Source organism: Balaenoptera acutorostrata, chromosome 13, assembly GCF_949987535.1.
Source record: "Balaenoptera acutorostrata chromosome 13, mBalAcu1.1, whole genome shotgun sequence".
NCBI classification, from domain to species: Eukaryota; Metazoa; Chordata; class Mammalia; order Artiodactyla; family Balaenopteridae; genus Balaenoptera; species Balaenoptera acutorostrata.
This window is the reverse complement of record NC_080076.1, coordinates 71,381,906-71,396,080: the sequence shown is the minus strand read 5'-3', so window position 1 is coordinate 71,396,080 and position 14,175 is coordinate 71,381,906. Positions and strand designations below refer to the sequence as shown.

At 53.4% G+C, this 14,175-nt stretch overlaps 1 protein-coding gene across 4 annotated transcripts in view; it reads left to right on the top strand.

Annotated features, from left to right (window-relative positions):
* AP1B1 (adaptor related protein complex 1 subunit beta 1) overlaps positions 1–14,175 on the top strand; it is a 51,625-nt gene that overhangs the window by 24,888 nt on the left and 12,562 nt on the right. For all 4 annotated transcript variants that reach the window (XM_057526771.1, XM_057526770.1, XM_057526769.1 and 1 more), the window contains 9 exons: positions 455–590; positions 1,361–1,606; positions 2,816–3,006; positions 3,815–4,036; positions 6,405–6,525; positions 6,883–6,978; positions 7,992–8,107; positions 8,456–8,621; positions 13,842–13,940. In XM_057526771.1, the coding sequence (XP_057382754.1) occupies positions 455–590; positions 1,361–1,606; positions 2,816–3,006; positions 3,815–4,036; positions 6,405–6,525; positions 6,883–6,978; positions 7,992–8,107; positions 8,456–8,621; positions 13,842–13,940 (1,393 nt within the window). The remainder of the gene's footprint in view (positions 1–454; positions 591–1,360; positions 1,607–2,815; positions 3,007–3,814; positions 4,037–6,404; positions 6,526–6,882; positions 6,979–7,991; positions 8,108–8,455; positions 8,622–13,841; positions 13,941–14,175) is intronic.

Genomic DNA, 14,175 nt, shown 5'->3' with positions numbered 1-14,175 from the left:
TTCTGTAGCACCTCCTAGATGTCAAGGACTAGATACCTAAGTATGTTGTCTCTTTCAATTATCACAAGGGCCCTGTGAAATGGGGTTTTCTTATATCTTTCTTGCAAATGAGGAAGCTGAAACTGGGGATAAAAGAATTTTCCCAACTTGATTCAGCCAGCAAGAGGCAGAGCTGGGTTTGAGCCAGGTCAGATGGGCTCTAGAGCTCATGTTTGAACCCTGTGTAAAGAACAGAGGACTTTTTTGCTTTTAAAGTCACCCTTTGGAATTCCATTTCTACCAACAGATGTTCACGGTAATGGAGCTGTTGCCCTGCCTTTTACTAAGAAGTCCTGATATATTTTCCTTCCCTCCTTCCCACTCACCCTCCTCCCCAGCCCCCATTAGCTGCCTGAAAAGTCTTCCTCTTCTTTTTTTTCACCTTTCCCACATTGACGCTGCTTTGACCTTCCAGTGCTCTCTTCCCCGACGTGGTGAACTGTATGCAGACGGACAACCTGGAACTGAAGAAGCTGGTGTACCTGTACTTGATGAACTATGCCAAGAGTCAGCCTGACATGGCCATCATGGCCGTCAACACCTTTGTGAAAGTAAGTAGAAGCTTGGTGTGGGGCTGGGGTGCTCTCTGCTCCATCTCCCCTCAGTCTCCTGGGGTGGGGCGCTACAGCCCTGGGTAGAAACACGGAGGATCCTTTCAAGGCCGTCTGACTCCCAGCCTGGGGGCCTCTTCCTCCAGCAGAGGGCTCCCGTTGTCTCCAGAAAACCTGATGCTACAGACCCTGCTAACTCATTCCATGTGAGGTAGCCCCAGGCCTTTTGATCCCCGTGTGCCCTGGGGTGAGCCATGGCCCTGTGTCATTTGCCAGCTCAGGATGCAGCATGTGTCTGAGGGCTTCCATATTGCCCTTCTAGACTTCGCTCCTTTCTGCATGTTCTGTCCTCCAGATTGAGGAGAAACAGGGACTTGCGTTGTCAGCTCTGTGCACCTTTAAAACCTTAGCTCCCCAGCCCTGTCGATGCTTAGATGTGGGCGAATGAGGGTTCTGTGGCCCAGTGGGAAGATTGAGGGTTGTGGTGCTAGGTGGACGCGGCTTGAATTGTGGCTCTGCTCTGTGACTGGGTGAGCTCCCGACCTTCCTGAGGGCCTCAGCTCCCTCACCTGTGAAATGGGAACAGTATTGTGTGTCTGCTGTGAGGATCAGAGGGAACAGTGCAAAGCCTGGTATCTGGTAGATGCTACGTGCCCACACATGGCACTTACTTTTGGTGCTGTTGGCCGCAGTTGGTGGGAGATCCCACAACAGCTGTCTAATGTTGCTCAGTTCGCCCCTGCCCCCGGCCAATGGCTGGTTTCCCTCAGGACTGTGAGGACCCCAACCCCCTGATCCGGGCCCTGGCTGTGCGGACCATGGGCTGCATCCGCGTTGACAAGATCACAGAGTACCTGTGCGAGCCACTCCGGAAGTGCCTGAAGGACGAGGACCCATATGTGCGCAAGACGGCGGCCGTGTGCGTGGCCAAGCTCCACGACATCAATGCCCAGCTGGTAGAGGACCAGGGCTTCCTGGATACCCTTAAAGACCTCATCTCTGACTCTAACCCCATGGTAAGTCTCTGCCACCCACCCTGCCACCTCCACCACCTCCAGGGTTGCTTGGGAAGACCTCTGCTTGACCCTCCACCAGGCAGCCCCAGTTCTTGGAAGTCAGAGCCCTGCGGGGTGGGCTAGCTGTTTTCCTACCCGCAGTGGTTTGGTCGCCATCTTTGGAGTGAGCTAGACCTGGATTCCCTTCTCTGTACAGCCCTCTCTAAGGAGCTTTGTGACCTCAGGCATCCTGCCTAACCTTCCAGAGTCCTCTTTTCTTCATCAGTAAGATGGATCTAATTCTGCATGGCTGCCGGGGGTGTTGGGAGACTTAAGCCATTAAGGTAATGTGCCTGGTATACAGTGGGTGTGCACCCAAGACTAGTACCCTCCTTCCCCTTCCAGTCACTGTCATTGTCACCGTCCTCTCACCAAGACTGTCAGAGAGCTCTGAATGTGAGGTACTTCTCCCTTTCCCCACTTCTTTGCAGGGTTTTAGAGAATCAACCTTGAAGTAGTGTAGCCTGGAGGACAGGGCACCAGAACACAGCTGGGAGGGGAGCTGGTCTCCTCACGGCTGGTGATGGCAGCAGTTTGGAGAACAGTTCGGTAGGGCCATGTTTAAAATGAAATGTACAACCCACCTGGCCGAGACGTCTCATTCTGTGTCTCTCTGAAACACTGATCACACGCGGGTGCTGAGTGGCCAGTACGGCGATGGCCATGGGAGCACTGCTTGGTTACGGGAAAGTTGAAAACCACGCAGAACACACATGAAAACAACTGCTCTGGTGGAACTGGGTTTCAGGCCCAGAGCTTCACCTGGCAACCCCTCTGTGCTCTAGCCCCTCCAGCCCCCGAGGGGCTCTGCAGGAGGAACCTTCTAGCTCTGAGAAGCACAGTTGTCAGCTCCCACAGTGAGCTGCTGTAACTGGTAGAGCGGTACTGCGTGTTAGGTAGCAGGGAGCGCTATTTTTTGTAGGAACTTGGAGCTAGATCTTTCTTGTTTTGTGTTTTTCTTTATTGGCAGGTGCACTGACTTTAGTTTCAGCTTACAGAGGAGTCAGTAGGGTGCGTGCTTGGAGTGGGTCTCGGTGCTCCAGACCCTGCCCTTCAGGTCATATTCCTTTCAGGATGTTTGAGCTCTGACTGGCCAACATCATTAGCCTCACTGCCTCCCTGGCCTGAGAGCAGCGTCCCAGCCTCTGCCCCTTCCACCCTCTCAACCAGGTGGTGGCAAATGCAGTGGCTGCCCTCTCAGAGATTGCCGAGTCTCACCCCAGCAGCAACCTGCTCGACCTGAACCCGCAGTCCATTAACAAGCTGCTGACGGCCCTGAACGAGTGCACCGAGTGGGGCCAGATCTTCATCCTGGACTGCCTGGCCAACTACACACCCAAGGACGACCGGGAGGCCCAGAGGTAAGAGGCTGCCCTTGCTTGCCGGCCTCACCGGGCCCCGGGGTGGGAGGCTCCAACCATGAGCTGGCCCCAGGCCTCCGGGGGGCTTCTTTCCAGGCCTTGCCCCACAGACCATCCTCAGATGCAGAGCCAGGTTGGCAGTGGTGTTGCTTCCGGCAGTCAGCTCACTGCTCTCTGAGGGCACAGAACAGAAGCCAGGGCCTGACCTGGGAGCTGACAGAGAGATCTAGGTCACTGCGGGCTGAGGAAAGAGGTGGACAGCATGAGAGCCACCACTCGTTGAATTCTTTCTGGGTGCCTGAGGCTCTGCTGGGTGCTTCCTACGCGTTAGATAATCTTTAAAGAAACTCTGTGAAGGCAGCGCCATCATTGTCCCCGTTTTACAGGTAGGGAAACTCTGGCCTAGGGAGGTGGAAGAAATCACCTAGGTCACCCAGCTGGGTCTCCCGTGACTCTTGGTCCTAACCAACATGGTATCCTGCCCCTTTTGAATGCCCTCACAACAGAAGGGAGTGAGTTGACATTCATCCAGTGTTTACTGACTGCCAGGCACTGTGCTCAGTGCTGTACATGCATTGTCTCATTTAAGCCCCCAGCAACCGTGTGAAGTTGGCATCATCATCTCCATTTTTTTAGATGAGGAAACTTGAGGCTCAGAGTGGTTTTAACCTGCTTGGGGTCAGTTAGCAGGAAACAGAACCAGGAGCTAGGTCTTCCTCCTACAGAAGACATGCTATCTTGATAACTAAAAACAGGGTGTTTCCCCTTGCTTGTCTCTGCTATTTGTCCCCCTTGGAATGGACCGCAGCATCTGTGAGCGGGTCACCCCCAGGCTCTCCCACGCCAACTCCGCTGTAGTGTTGTCTGCTGTGAAGGTGCTGATGAAGTTCATGGAGATGTTGTCCAAGGACCTGGACTACTACGGCACGCTGCTCAAGAAGCTGGCCCCGCCCCTGGTCACACTGCTGTCGGCCGAGCCGGAGCTGCAGTACGTGGCCCTGCGAAACATCAACCTCATCGTGCAGAAAAGGTACTGGGACCACCACATATGGGTAGTGTGTGCCCTGGGGGGGATCTCCTGCTGGAAACAGGGGCTCTGAAGGGAAACTGACCTGTCACCGTGCAGGATGTCTCAACAGCTTAACCCAGGGGTTCTGAGCCACCGGCATCTTTGTCCCACAGGGGACATTTGACAATGTCTGGAGACATTTTTGGTTGTCACAGTGGGGGCTGCTACTGGCATCTAGTGGGTGGAAGTCAGGGATGCTGCTCAACATCCTACAGTGCACAGGACAGCTCTGCCCCCCCATAGAACTATCCATACCAAAATGTCAGTAGTGCTGAGGTTGGGAAACCTTGGCTTAGCCTAACCAGGTAGCATGCCGGATAAAGGCGAGCGTGCACTTCTTAACCATGGAGAGTGGATGGTGCACAGTCCACACAGCCTTCCTGAAACAGGCTGTAAGATCGTGTATGTGTGCGCATGCTCATTTTTCCTGGGTAGGAGTCCATAGCTCTAGAGGCTGGAGGACTCCAAGACGAGGCGCCATGGATTTTGCATCAGCCTCGGGGCTGCTCAGAATGCTGAGCAGCCAGTTTCCATCCACCCAGTAAGAATGACCACAGTAGTGAGCCACTGCTCGAGGGAAGGCACCTGACACCCGGGGTGGGTTGGGCCAAAAAACAAGGACCGATCCAGTAAGGGTGCCGGGCAGCTCCGTGGAGTGGGGCCAGACTCTGCAGTTCTACTTCCAGCCTCTTTGGTCAAATGGCTGGATCAGCAACTAACTCAAAAGCAGAACAAGGGGGCTTCCCTGGTGGCGCAGTGGTTGAGAATCTGCCTGCTAATGCAGGGGACACGGGTTCGAGCCCTGGTCTGGGAGGATCCCACATGCCGCGGAGCGGCTGGGCCCGTGAGCCACGGCTGCTGAGCCTGCGCGTCTGGAGCCTGTGCCCCGCAACGGGAGGGGCCGCGATAGTGAAAGGCCCGCGCACCGCGATGAAGAGCGGTCCCCGCACCGCGATGAAGAGTGGCCCCCGCTTGCCGCAACTGGAGAAAGCCCTCGCACGAACCGAAGACCCAACACAGCCAAAAATAAATAAATAAATAAATAAATAAATAAGAAAATCCTTAAAAAAAAAAAGCAGCACTGAGGACCACCCTGGGCAGGGTCCCTCCTTTCTCTTCGCTGGGTCTTCTCGCCTCTTCACCGTCTGTCCTCATTCCTTTTTGTTCCTCCTCTCTTTTCTGGAAAGGGTGTGGGAGTAGGAGTCAGGTAGGGGTGGTGACTCTCATCTTGCTCCCGCCCTTATTAGCACTAGATGTGTGACCTAGGGCAGGCCCCTCCCCGCCCAGGTTTCCTCAGCTAAGAAAAATGGGGTGAGTGGTGCCGGTGAGGGAGGAGCAATGACACTGGCGACAGTTCCTGCCTAGCATGTGCCTCCTCTGAGGCAGATATGGATCATGCTAGATGCTTTGCATCTACCTCTCACAACAGTCCTGTTATGTAGGTGTCTGTGTCGGGATCCCCAGGACCAGCCCCCCACACACACACACTTAGAGATTCACTAGAAGGACTCACAGGAGACAGCATATCATTGTTTTCATAGCTGAGGTTTATCATCGACCTAGTAGGGCTGCACAGCTGGATCATGAGGGAGAAAGACAGGTGGAGTCTGGAGGAATCCTTGTGCAGGCTTCCCATGGGGGGGGTCACACAGAGAATGTTTCTCCCCCAGCGACAGTGCAGCAGCATGTGTGTAATGTTTCTGCCCAGGGATGCCTGTTTGAGACTTAGCACCCTGGGTTTTTTGGGGGGGGACGAGTGATAAAGGCACCCTCTGCCTGACACCTACCAAAATTCCAGGCTCCTAGAAGGAAAGCAGGTGTTCAGCAAAAACCATGTTTTTATACAAACAGTCAAGGCACAGTTAACCACCTTTATCATTTAGGGAACAGTGAGAGCACTCCCAAAAGGTGAATTCCCAGATGCCAGGCCTTTCTAAGACTGGCAACTCGGGCCTGCAAAGGTAATGCTTCCGACACAGAACACTTCCTATTCCGTGAGTGAGGAAACGGGCCTGAGGTCACCAGCTAGGATTGGAACTGAGGCCTGACTCCCAAGCCTGTTGCCCGATGCCTGTGGCCTCTTGAATGTGAACTGTTTCTTGCTCATATTCCCTCTTCCCTTCCTGGCATGTGGTTGGACACACAGGGGCCGGTCAGAACCTTGGTTGGCAGGTCCTGTGCCCAGGAGCGTGCAGCCATGGGGGCGACTGCTTTCACGGATGTCAGTTTCCATGTCCGACCCCAGAAATGTCCCAGCAAATGTGGAAGGGTTTTCTCACAGGGCCTGTGACTTGCTCTTTGCTCTTCGGGCAACCTTGCCCACCACCAGGCCTGAGATCCTGAAGCACGAGATGAAGGTGTTCTTTGTGAAGTACAATGACCCCATCTACGTGAAGCTGGAGAAGCTGGACATCATGATCCGCCTGGCCTCCCAGGCCAACATCGCCCAGGTCAGCAGAGGGTGGTGCCCAGGTGGGCTCTGTGAGCAAACTCTCCACAAATGTTAACTGATATTTTTGTGATTAAAGAGTTTGTTCTCTCTGTTATTACTTCACATCCATTGAAGTGGTAGTTAGGTGGATATGTTAGCTAGATCAACCAAACTAAGGATTGTCCATCCCTGCCAATTAGTCCTTCCTGTTTTCCTCTTGGGGCACATGACAGCTCTCTCCCTCCCCTGGAACTTCCACCTCGAACAGGAGGCAGAATCCCACCCTTCTAGGGGTATGTGCATACCCACAGCCGAGGGGTGTTCCAGGAGGTTGCCCTGCCAGATCCCCCCAACTGCATCTTTGTTTGGGCCACAGGTGTTGGCGGAGCTGAAAGAGTACGCGACAGAGGTGGATGTGGACTTTGTACGGAAGGCTGTGCGAGCCATTGGCCGTTGCGCCATCAAGGTGGAGGTGAGGCTCTGAGACTCTGTCCTTGGCGGGGGGAAGGAGGAAAGGAAAGGAAGCTGAAACCAGGAAACCAGTCTGATTCCAGCAGAATCTGCCAGCTGCTCATGGTCCAGGAAGGCCTGAGGGTCACAACTGGAGCCCCTAAGGCACCACGGTACAGATTTGGTTAGGCTCCTTCTCATCTGTAATCTCCCTTGGGCCTCTGAGTTGCTGCAGATGAAATTAGCCCGTCACCGTCAGGGGTCTCCTGCAGCATTAGCTAAGACAGTGTGGCAGCCCAAGCTGGTGGTGGCCCTGGTAGACTTAGCTCTCACTTTGTGGAGCTTTGGGGCAGGGGCTCTGCCTGTTGGACGTTTTGGCAGGTATCATGATTCAGCTGTCCATGTGCCCTTATCTTCAAATTCCCAAGGGTCATTCAGACCCCTGTGTCCTGGCACTTCATCCCTCCCATTCTCTGCCTCTGGAGAGGTTCCTTGATCACTGATCTGACTCTCCTTAAATGGGTCTCCTGGAGGCTAGGGGATCTGGGACAGCTGGTCACTTCAGCCCAGCCCCTTGAGACGTTTTCCGTTTGGCACCCGTGATGGCAGTCTTGAGAAATCTCTCCCATAGAGCTTAGTGCAGCGTGATGGAGTAGAGGGGTGTGGGGAGGGCTGGTCCAAGCAGAGACCTCCTAAATGTTTTTGGTCATGGGAGCCCATTTTGTGGATCAAGTAGAAGTGAAGCCCTGCTCTCAGGGCTTGGCCTAGAAGAGCTCCAAAGACCCTCCCTGCTCTCAGAAGCTCTACTGGCCTTCTCCTCAGTCTAATTCTATCTCCCTGTGTCTCTGCCATCCCAGGACCATCATTTTGTACGCATTCTCCCACCTGTTACCTGCAGAGAGGGTTCTCCTGTTTTCCTGCTGTGAAAAGGAAGGCGGGCAAGGTGTGACTGAGCCCTTGACCAAGGCGTGTTGGTCAGAGGTTCTGCTGGAAGTGGGTGCAAGGCCTTGCCCACACTCTCCTCTTCCCACACAGCAATCTGCCGAGCGCTGCGTGAGCACGCTGCTCGATCTCATCCAGACCAAGGTCAACTACGTGGTCCAGGAAGCCATCGTGGTCATCAAGGACATCTTCCGCAAGTACCCCAACAAGTACGTGGCTGCCCCCCCGCCCCATGAGGGTGTTGTGTCTCTGCCAGGGGCGGGCTGGTGGGGAGGAAAAGCAAGGAGGAGCCTCTCCCTCTTCCTTATTTTTTGCCGCAAACAGCATTCTCAAAAGAAACCCTTTATTTTTTTCTTATTTCTCCTGAGCCGCCCCTGCTCTGCTCCCCAGGCCCAAATAAGAACTAAAATGTAAAGGATAAAACTCAAATCCTGTTACTCGCCAGCCTCTCGGGCTCTTGTGGGGCAGCTGCCCGTCTCTGTTGGCCCCTCCTGGGCCTCCCCTGGGTGGCCCAGGCTCCCTCAGTGCTCATGTGCCGGCCGTGCCCTGGTCTCCAGGTATGAGAGTGTGATCGCCACGCTGTGCGAGAACCTGGACTCCCTGGACGAGCCTGAGGCCCGGGCCGCCATGATCTGGATTGTGGGCGAGTACGCCGAGCGGATAGACAACGCGGATGAGCTGCTGGAGAGCTTCCTAGAGGGCTTCCATGACGAGAGCACCCAGGTGAGACGTTGGGTGGCCTACTTGGGCACCTGCGGTCCCTCCTGCCCTGAAACCCTCCTCTCAGCCAGGAGGCCTCAGGGCCCTGCCCCTCCTAAAACTGCACTGACAGTGCGGACAGACACAGGAGTGTCGTATGGGCGACAGGTGTGGCCCCTTTGCTCCCACACTGCAGTACCTAAGGGGGACATGTGAGGACAGTCTGTGGTGGTGGATATTGAAGACTGCGAAAGTTTCTGGTTTTGTTTTAATTTTGTATTTATGTTTGGATAGGTAGTATATTGACTTGGTTCAAAATTGAAAAGACACAAAAGGATATATAGTGAAAATTCTGTTTCCTACCACTTTCCTGGTCACAAGTTCTCCTGGAGAACACCATGTTATTTATTGGTTTCTTGCGGGTACTTCCAGAGAGGGAGTTTAGGAACACACCAGCCAGTTCCTCTACAGAGACATGAATAGTCAATTTTCATCGTTTGTGGTACTTATATTCCATAAAGTCAAACACTGATTTAGTAAGTGCTAAACCATTGCTCCCAGGAGAAATATAGAGTTGGGTTCCTACAAACCCCAGTCACAGCATTTTTATCAGCTGGTCAAGGTAAACCTTGTTTTATGTGTGTCTCTGTTTAGAGACAACTTATTTAATATATACTGTTGATTCATTAGCATTGAACTCATAGCCAGCAGCATTGTAACTCACGCCTGAACAAAGCTCATCTAACACATTTATTTTCTCTAAAAGGCACATCGCAGCCTTCTTGCGCTTAGGAACACCAGACAGCGCTTTAGCACTACACTGGGGGAGGGGTGGGGGCATTTTAAACAGCAAAATCACCAACAGAAAGCACCAAAATGTGAAAGACATGACACTAAGTAGACTGTGAAGAAGTCACTTGTTTACAATATGAGAGCTGAGACAGACGGCAGAGCACCGCCTCACTCGACCTCAGCTGGGGATGTGTACTTCAGGCAACTCGAATTTTTCCCTGCTATGCACGTCTGTGAATGACCGTGAAAACGCCACAAGCACTGATTTCAGGGCCACCAGTAAATTTTAGCAAGCAGACAAATTTGCATATGTGTCCTCTGTGAATAATAAGGATCGACTATATATATATATTTCCTTCTCACTTTTTTAAAAATTTATTTTATTTTATTTTTTTTTTGGCTGTGTTGGGTTTTCATTGCTGCGCGCGGGCTTTCTCTAGTTGCGGCGAGCAGGGGCTACTGTTCGTTGCGGCATGCAGGCTTCTCATTGCAGTGGCTTCTCTTGTTGCGGAGCACGGGCTCTAGGCACATGGGCTTCAGTAGTTGTGCTACACAGGCTCAGTAGTTGTGGCTTTCGGGCTCTAGAGCGCAGGCTCAGTAGTTGTGGCACACGGGCTTAGTTGCTCCGCGGCATGTGGGATCTTCCTGGACCAGGGCTCGAACCCGTGTCCCCTGCATTGGCAGGCAGATTCTTAACCACTGCACCACCAGGAAAGTCCCCTCACTTATTTTTAAATACTGATAGTAAACTATACAAATTGAAACGGTTCGGTACCTTTCATTTTTCCCTTAAAAATACATTTGAAGGCCATGCCATTATTAATTATTAATTTATGCCAGTATTAATTTATTAATTTACAGTTTCAGAGGAGTCCTTCATGCAGAAGGACCATGTTTGTTTAACCAGCCTCCCCTGATGGATATTTAGGTGTCCAACCTTCTGCTCTTTTAAACAGTACTGCTGTGAATAACCTGTGGAAAGTACATCTGCATGTGCAGCTGGAGGGTGAATTCTTAGAAGCACGATGCTAGGTAGAAGGGCCCGTGCATTGCAGGTTCAGGTTGCTGTAGCAGATTTCCCTTGGTGTGGAGATTGTTCTGGTTTACACTCCTGTCTCAGAGGTGGGAGAGTCCTCTCCTTACCTCCTTTGCCAGCCTAGTGCATGCTCAGACTTTATTTTTACCTATCTGATTGATAACAAATGGTACCTTGGTATAGTTTTGTTTGCATTTCTGTTTTGAGTGGGGTTGAACATCTGTACATTTGTATTCCCTCTTACGTGAACTGTCTGCTCATGCACGTGGGGCCTTTAAAATGTCTGTGAGCACAGAAATCTTAGCTGCCCAGCTGGCGCAGTGGAACCCAGTGGATCAGACCCTGGACCTTGAATCGGAGATACCAGAGTCCAAACCCCTCTTCTGCCCCTTCCTGGCTTGCTGCCTTTATGCTAACCCTTCACCTGTCTGAGCCTCAGTTTCCTCATTTACAAAATGAGAGTCATAAGACTTTCCCTCATCCTGTGCTGTGAAAGTTAAATGGGATGCTTTGTGTAATGTCCCTAACATGTGCGCAGCCCCTAAATTAGAAGCACTCATTAATGGTGGTGTCGGTGTTGGTCAGAATTGGTTTAAAAGCACACTTGTCCAGGCAGAAAAGGGGACCTATGGGTTCCTGTAGCTGAGTCCAAGGAGCGTTCTCTCTTCTGCACCACTGGGTGAAGGTGCGTGGGCGGTGGCAGCGGGGCTGTCTGTGCCTTCCTTGGGTGGCGTTGTCCTTGGGCAGGCTCCCCACCAGTGAAGCTTGTGAGGGGTCAGTGCTTCCAGGCTACGTCCTTCTCACTTAGCAACCCCGTAACTGCCTTCCCCTCAGTGGTTCCAGCAACAGTTCAGCCTGTTTGCATTACCCTGAGCCAGTCCCTGTCTCCGTGGATTGAGAGGGCCAGAGAGAAGGACAGTTCTCTGAGGGAAAGCCAGCGTTTCAAAGCCAGAAGATCGAATGGATGCGGGGTGGGAAAAACAACAGGTGTCCGTCACAAAATCATAATAGTAATTCCCACCGACTCCCACTGCCACCTGCCATGTCCAGCTGGCAGCCTGCCCCAGGGCTGCCTCCACTTCCACCGCACCAGCCTCCCTCCTTTGTCTGAGAAGCAAAGCCCAGTCTGGGCTGGTTTCTGCTCCTGTAGTCAGGTCCTGCTGGGATGACTGCAGAGGATGCCCTGTGGGGGTGTTTCTGCCTGGAGCTCCTCCCCCATTGTAGGATCTGGAGCGTTAAACCCGCCAAGCCCATTTCCTCATCTCTAGCACAGGGTTCCTGCAAAGCTTATTGGATGTTGTGTGTAAACTGCCCACTCCAGCGCTCAGCAAACAGTAGTTGGGTGGTGATGGTGTTTTAATTAGGTGGCCTGCTTCCTTTGCCTCCTGGGTTCACAGCACAGTTCAGAGCTTTTATAAGAATACTTAATGCTTTGCAGTTTGGAAACTTATTTTATTTATTTATTTTTGGCTGCATTGGGTCTTCGTTGCTGTGCTGGCTTTCTCTAAGTTGCGGACCATGGGCTCAGTAGTTGTGGTGCATGGACTTAGTTGCTCTGCGGCATGTGGGATCTTCCCGGACCAGGGCTCAAACCTGTGTCCCCCGCATTGGCAGGTGGATTCTTAACCACTGCGTCACTAGGGAAGTCCTAGGAACTTATTTTAGATTGTCTCTTTGAGCCCCCTCGTCCTGGCTCCTAAGCCTCTCCAGCCGTGGACAGGGAGCGCTGCGTCTGGCCTGTCTGAGGGGAGGGGCAGCAGCATCTTGGCAGGGGGACTGCCCTGACCTGCAGGCTAATGGGGGCCTCAGTGTGTGTGTGGGGAGACTAGGTAGGGAGCTGAGGCAGCCCTGTTCCCAGGCAGCACTGCAGACCCGACAGTGATGAATGAGCGCTGGCAGCCAGCTGCCTGGGGTTGGGGAGAACTTGGTAAAGAGTCCCTGTGTGGCAGTTGTGGTGACTTTGACGATGATGACAGCTGTTGTGCATTGAGCAGAGGACACAGTCAGTTCTTTCCGTTTGTTGTCTCATTGACTCTTCCCATCAACTCTGTGAAGTGTTGCCTCCATTTTATAGATGAGGAAACAGACTCAGAAGTTAAATAGCTCGTCCAGGGTCACCAGCTGGGAAGTGGTAGAATCAGAGTTCAAATGAGGTGTGGTCTAACTCTGGCTCCAAGTAAGCTTCCACTGATTGCGTCTTCAGAGCTCACAAGGACCCCCTGAGGTAGGCCACACCTCTCCCTCAACGACTGAGGGTAAGTGGCTTTCTCTAGGCTACCCAGCCAGGGACTCGAGCCAGGTCTGAAAGCCAGTCCCGGAGCCGCCTCCTGCCTTGGACACAGCTAGCCTGCTCCTCTGCCATTGGCCCGTGTGTCACCAGATTGCAGGGACTCTGGATGCTTAGTCCCAGAAACAGACTGCATCCCCTCAATCCTGCCTCCTGCTGTCAGCCCGCCCTGCATACCAGGGCAGCTAAGCCATTTGTTTTTGTAAGTTCCCTCCTGCCGGACAGGCCCAGGAGGTGCAACCAGCCCCGTTGCCACTCTTCTGCCGCAGGCCTGTCCCTAGCACAGTCCGGGGAGCCTCAGGCTGTCCTCTTGTCCCAGGACTGACAAAATGCGATGGGGCTAAGGAAGGGCTATGCACAGAGAATTGTTCTTCAGAGGTGTGTTTTTAGTCAGCAGGTTTTTCTTAAGTGCCTGTTACACACCAGGCACTAGAATGAACAATAGCCAGGGATGCAGCAGTGACAGACACGATCCTTGCCCTCAAGGAGATCTCTCCGCAGGGCGGCCCTGTGGCTGGAAAGCATTTCGAGTACTGTGGGGTGGCGCCAGTGAGGGGGACAGGAGGCTACAGAAGTGGGAGGGGGCACAGGAGGCATGTTCAGGTGAAGGCAGTGGCAGGTGAGAGGTGGGGCTGGTGGGGGCGGGGCAGGAATGGTTCCCGCCCTCTGGTGGAAGCACAGTTCCTCACAACAGGCTGACTGTGTGAGCCCTGCTGCCCCAGTCTGCTGGGCATCCCTGGCACCTGTTCCACTTGTTGGCAGATGGTCTTTAATAAGCATACCAGGCACACGTGTTGCCTCCGTAAGCTGCGAGCTCCTGAAGGCTGTGACGCCTGGAGCCCTGATGGGTTTCTGGGACCCTAGCACTGGGCAGCAGCCTCCACCTGCCTGGGGTTGCCAGATAGCACCGTGGCCAGCTCCTTCCTGAGCATTCAGGCCAAGGTCCAGGCTTCTCAGCACTACCTCACCCCTGCTGGACTTGGCCTGTTTGCGTGGCTAACCCCAAACCCAGGAAAGCTGTTCTCAGTCTTTGAACATCGTTTTCCCTCTCTGAGGTCCTCACCTGGTTTCCTACTGTCCCCACAAGAAGCTTACACTCCTTCCTCGCCTCCTCTCTGTCTTCCTGCAGGTCCAGCTGCAGCTGTTGACAGCCATCGTGAAACTCTTTCTGAAGAAGCCGACAGAGACCCAGGAGCTGGTGCAGCAGGTCCTCAGCTTGGCCACTCAGGTGGGTGCGCAGCCTCCCTGCTGTGCCCAGCACAGCCCTTGTTCCACGGAGGGAGCTTCAGTCCAAGGAGCCAGACCTGGGTGGTCCTGCCCCTAAAACTGGCACCACTGGGGTTTGGCCCCAGAGCATTCCAGGATCCCTGCTCAAGGAGCTTAGTCACAATCAAATAGAGGTGGGGCGGGGGCAGGTGGTGACTTTGAGCCAGACCATGAATGAGAGAGGAGAGGGAAGTCCC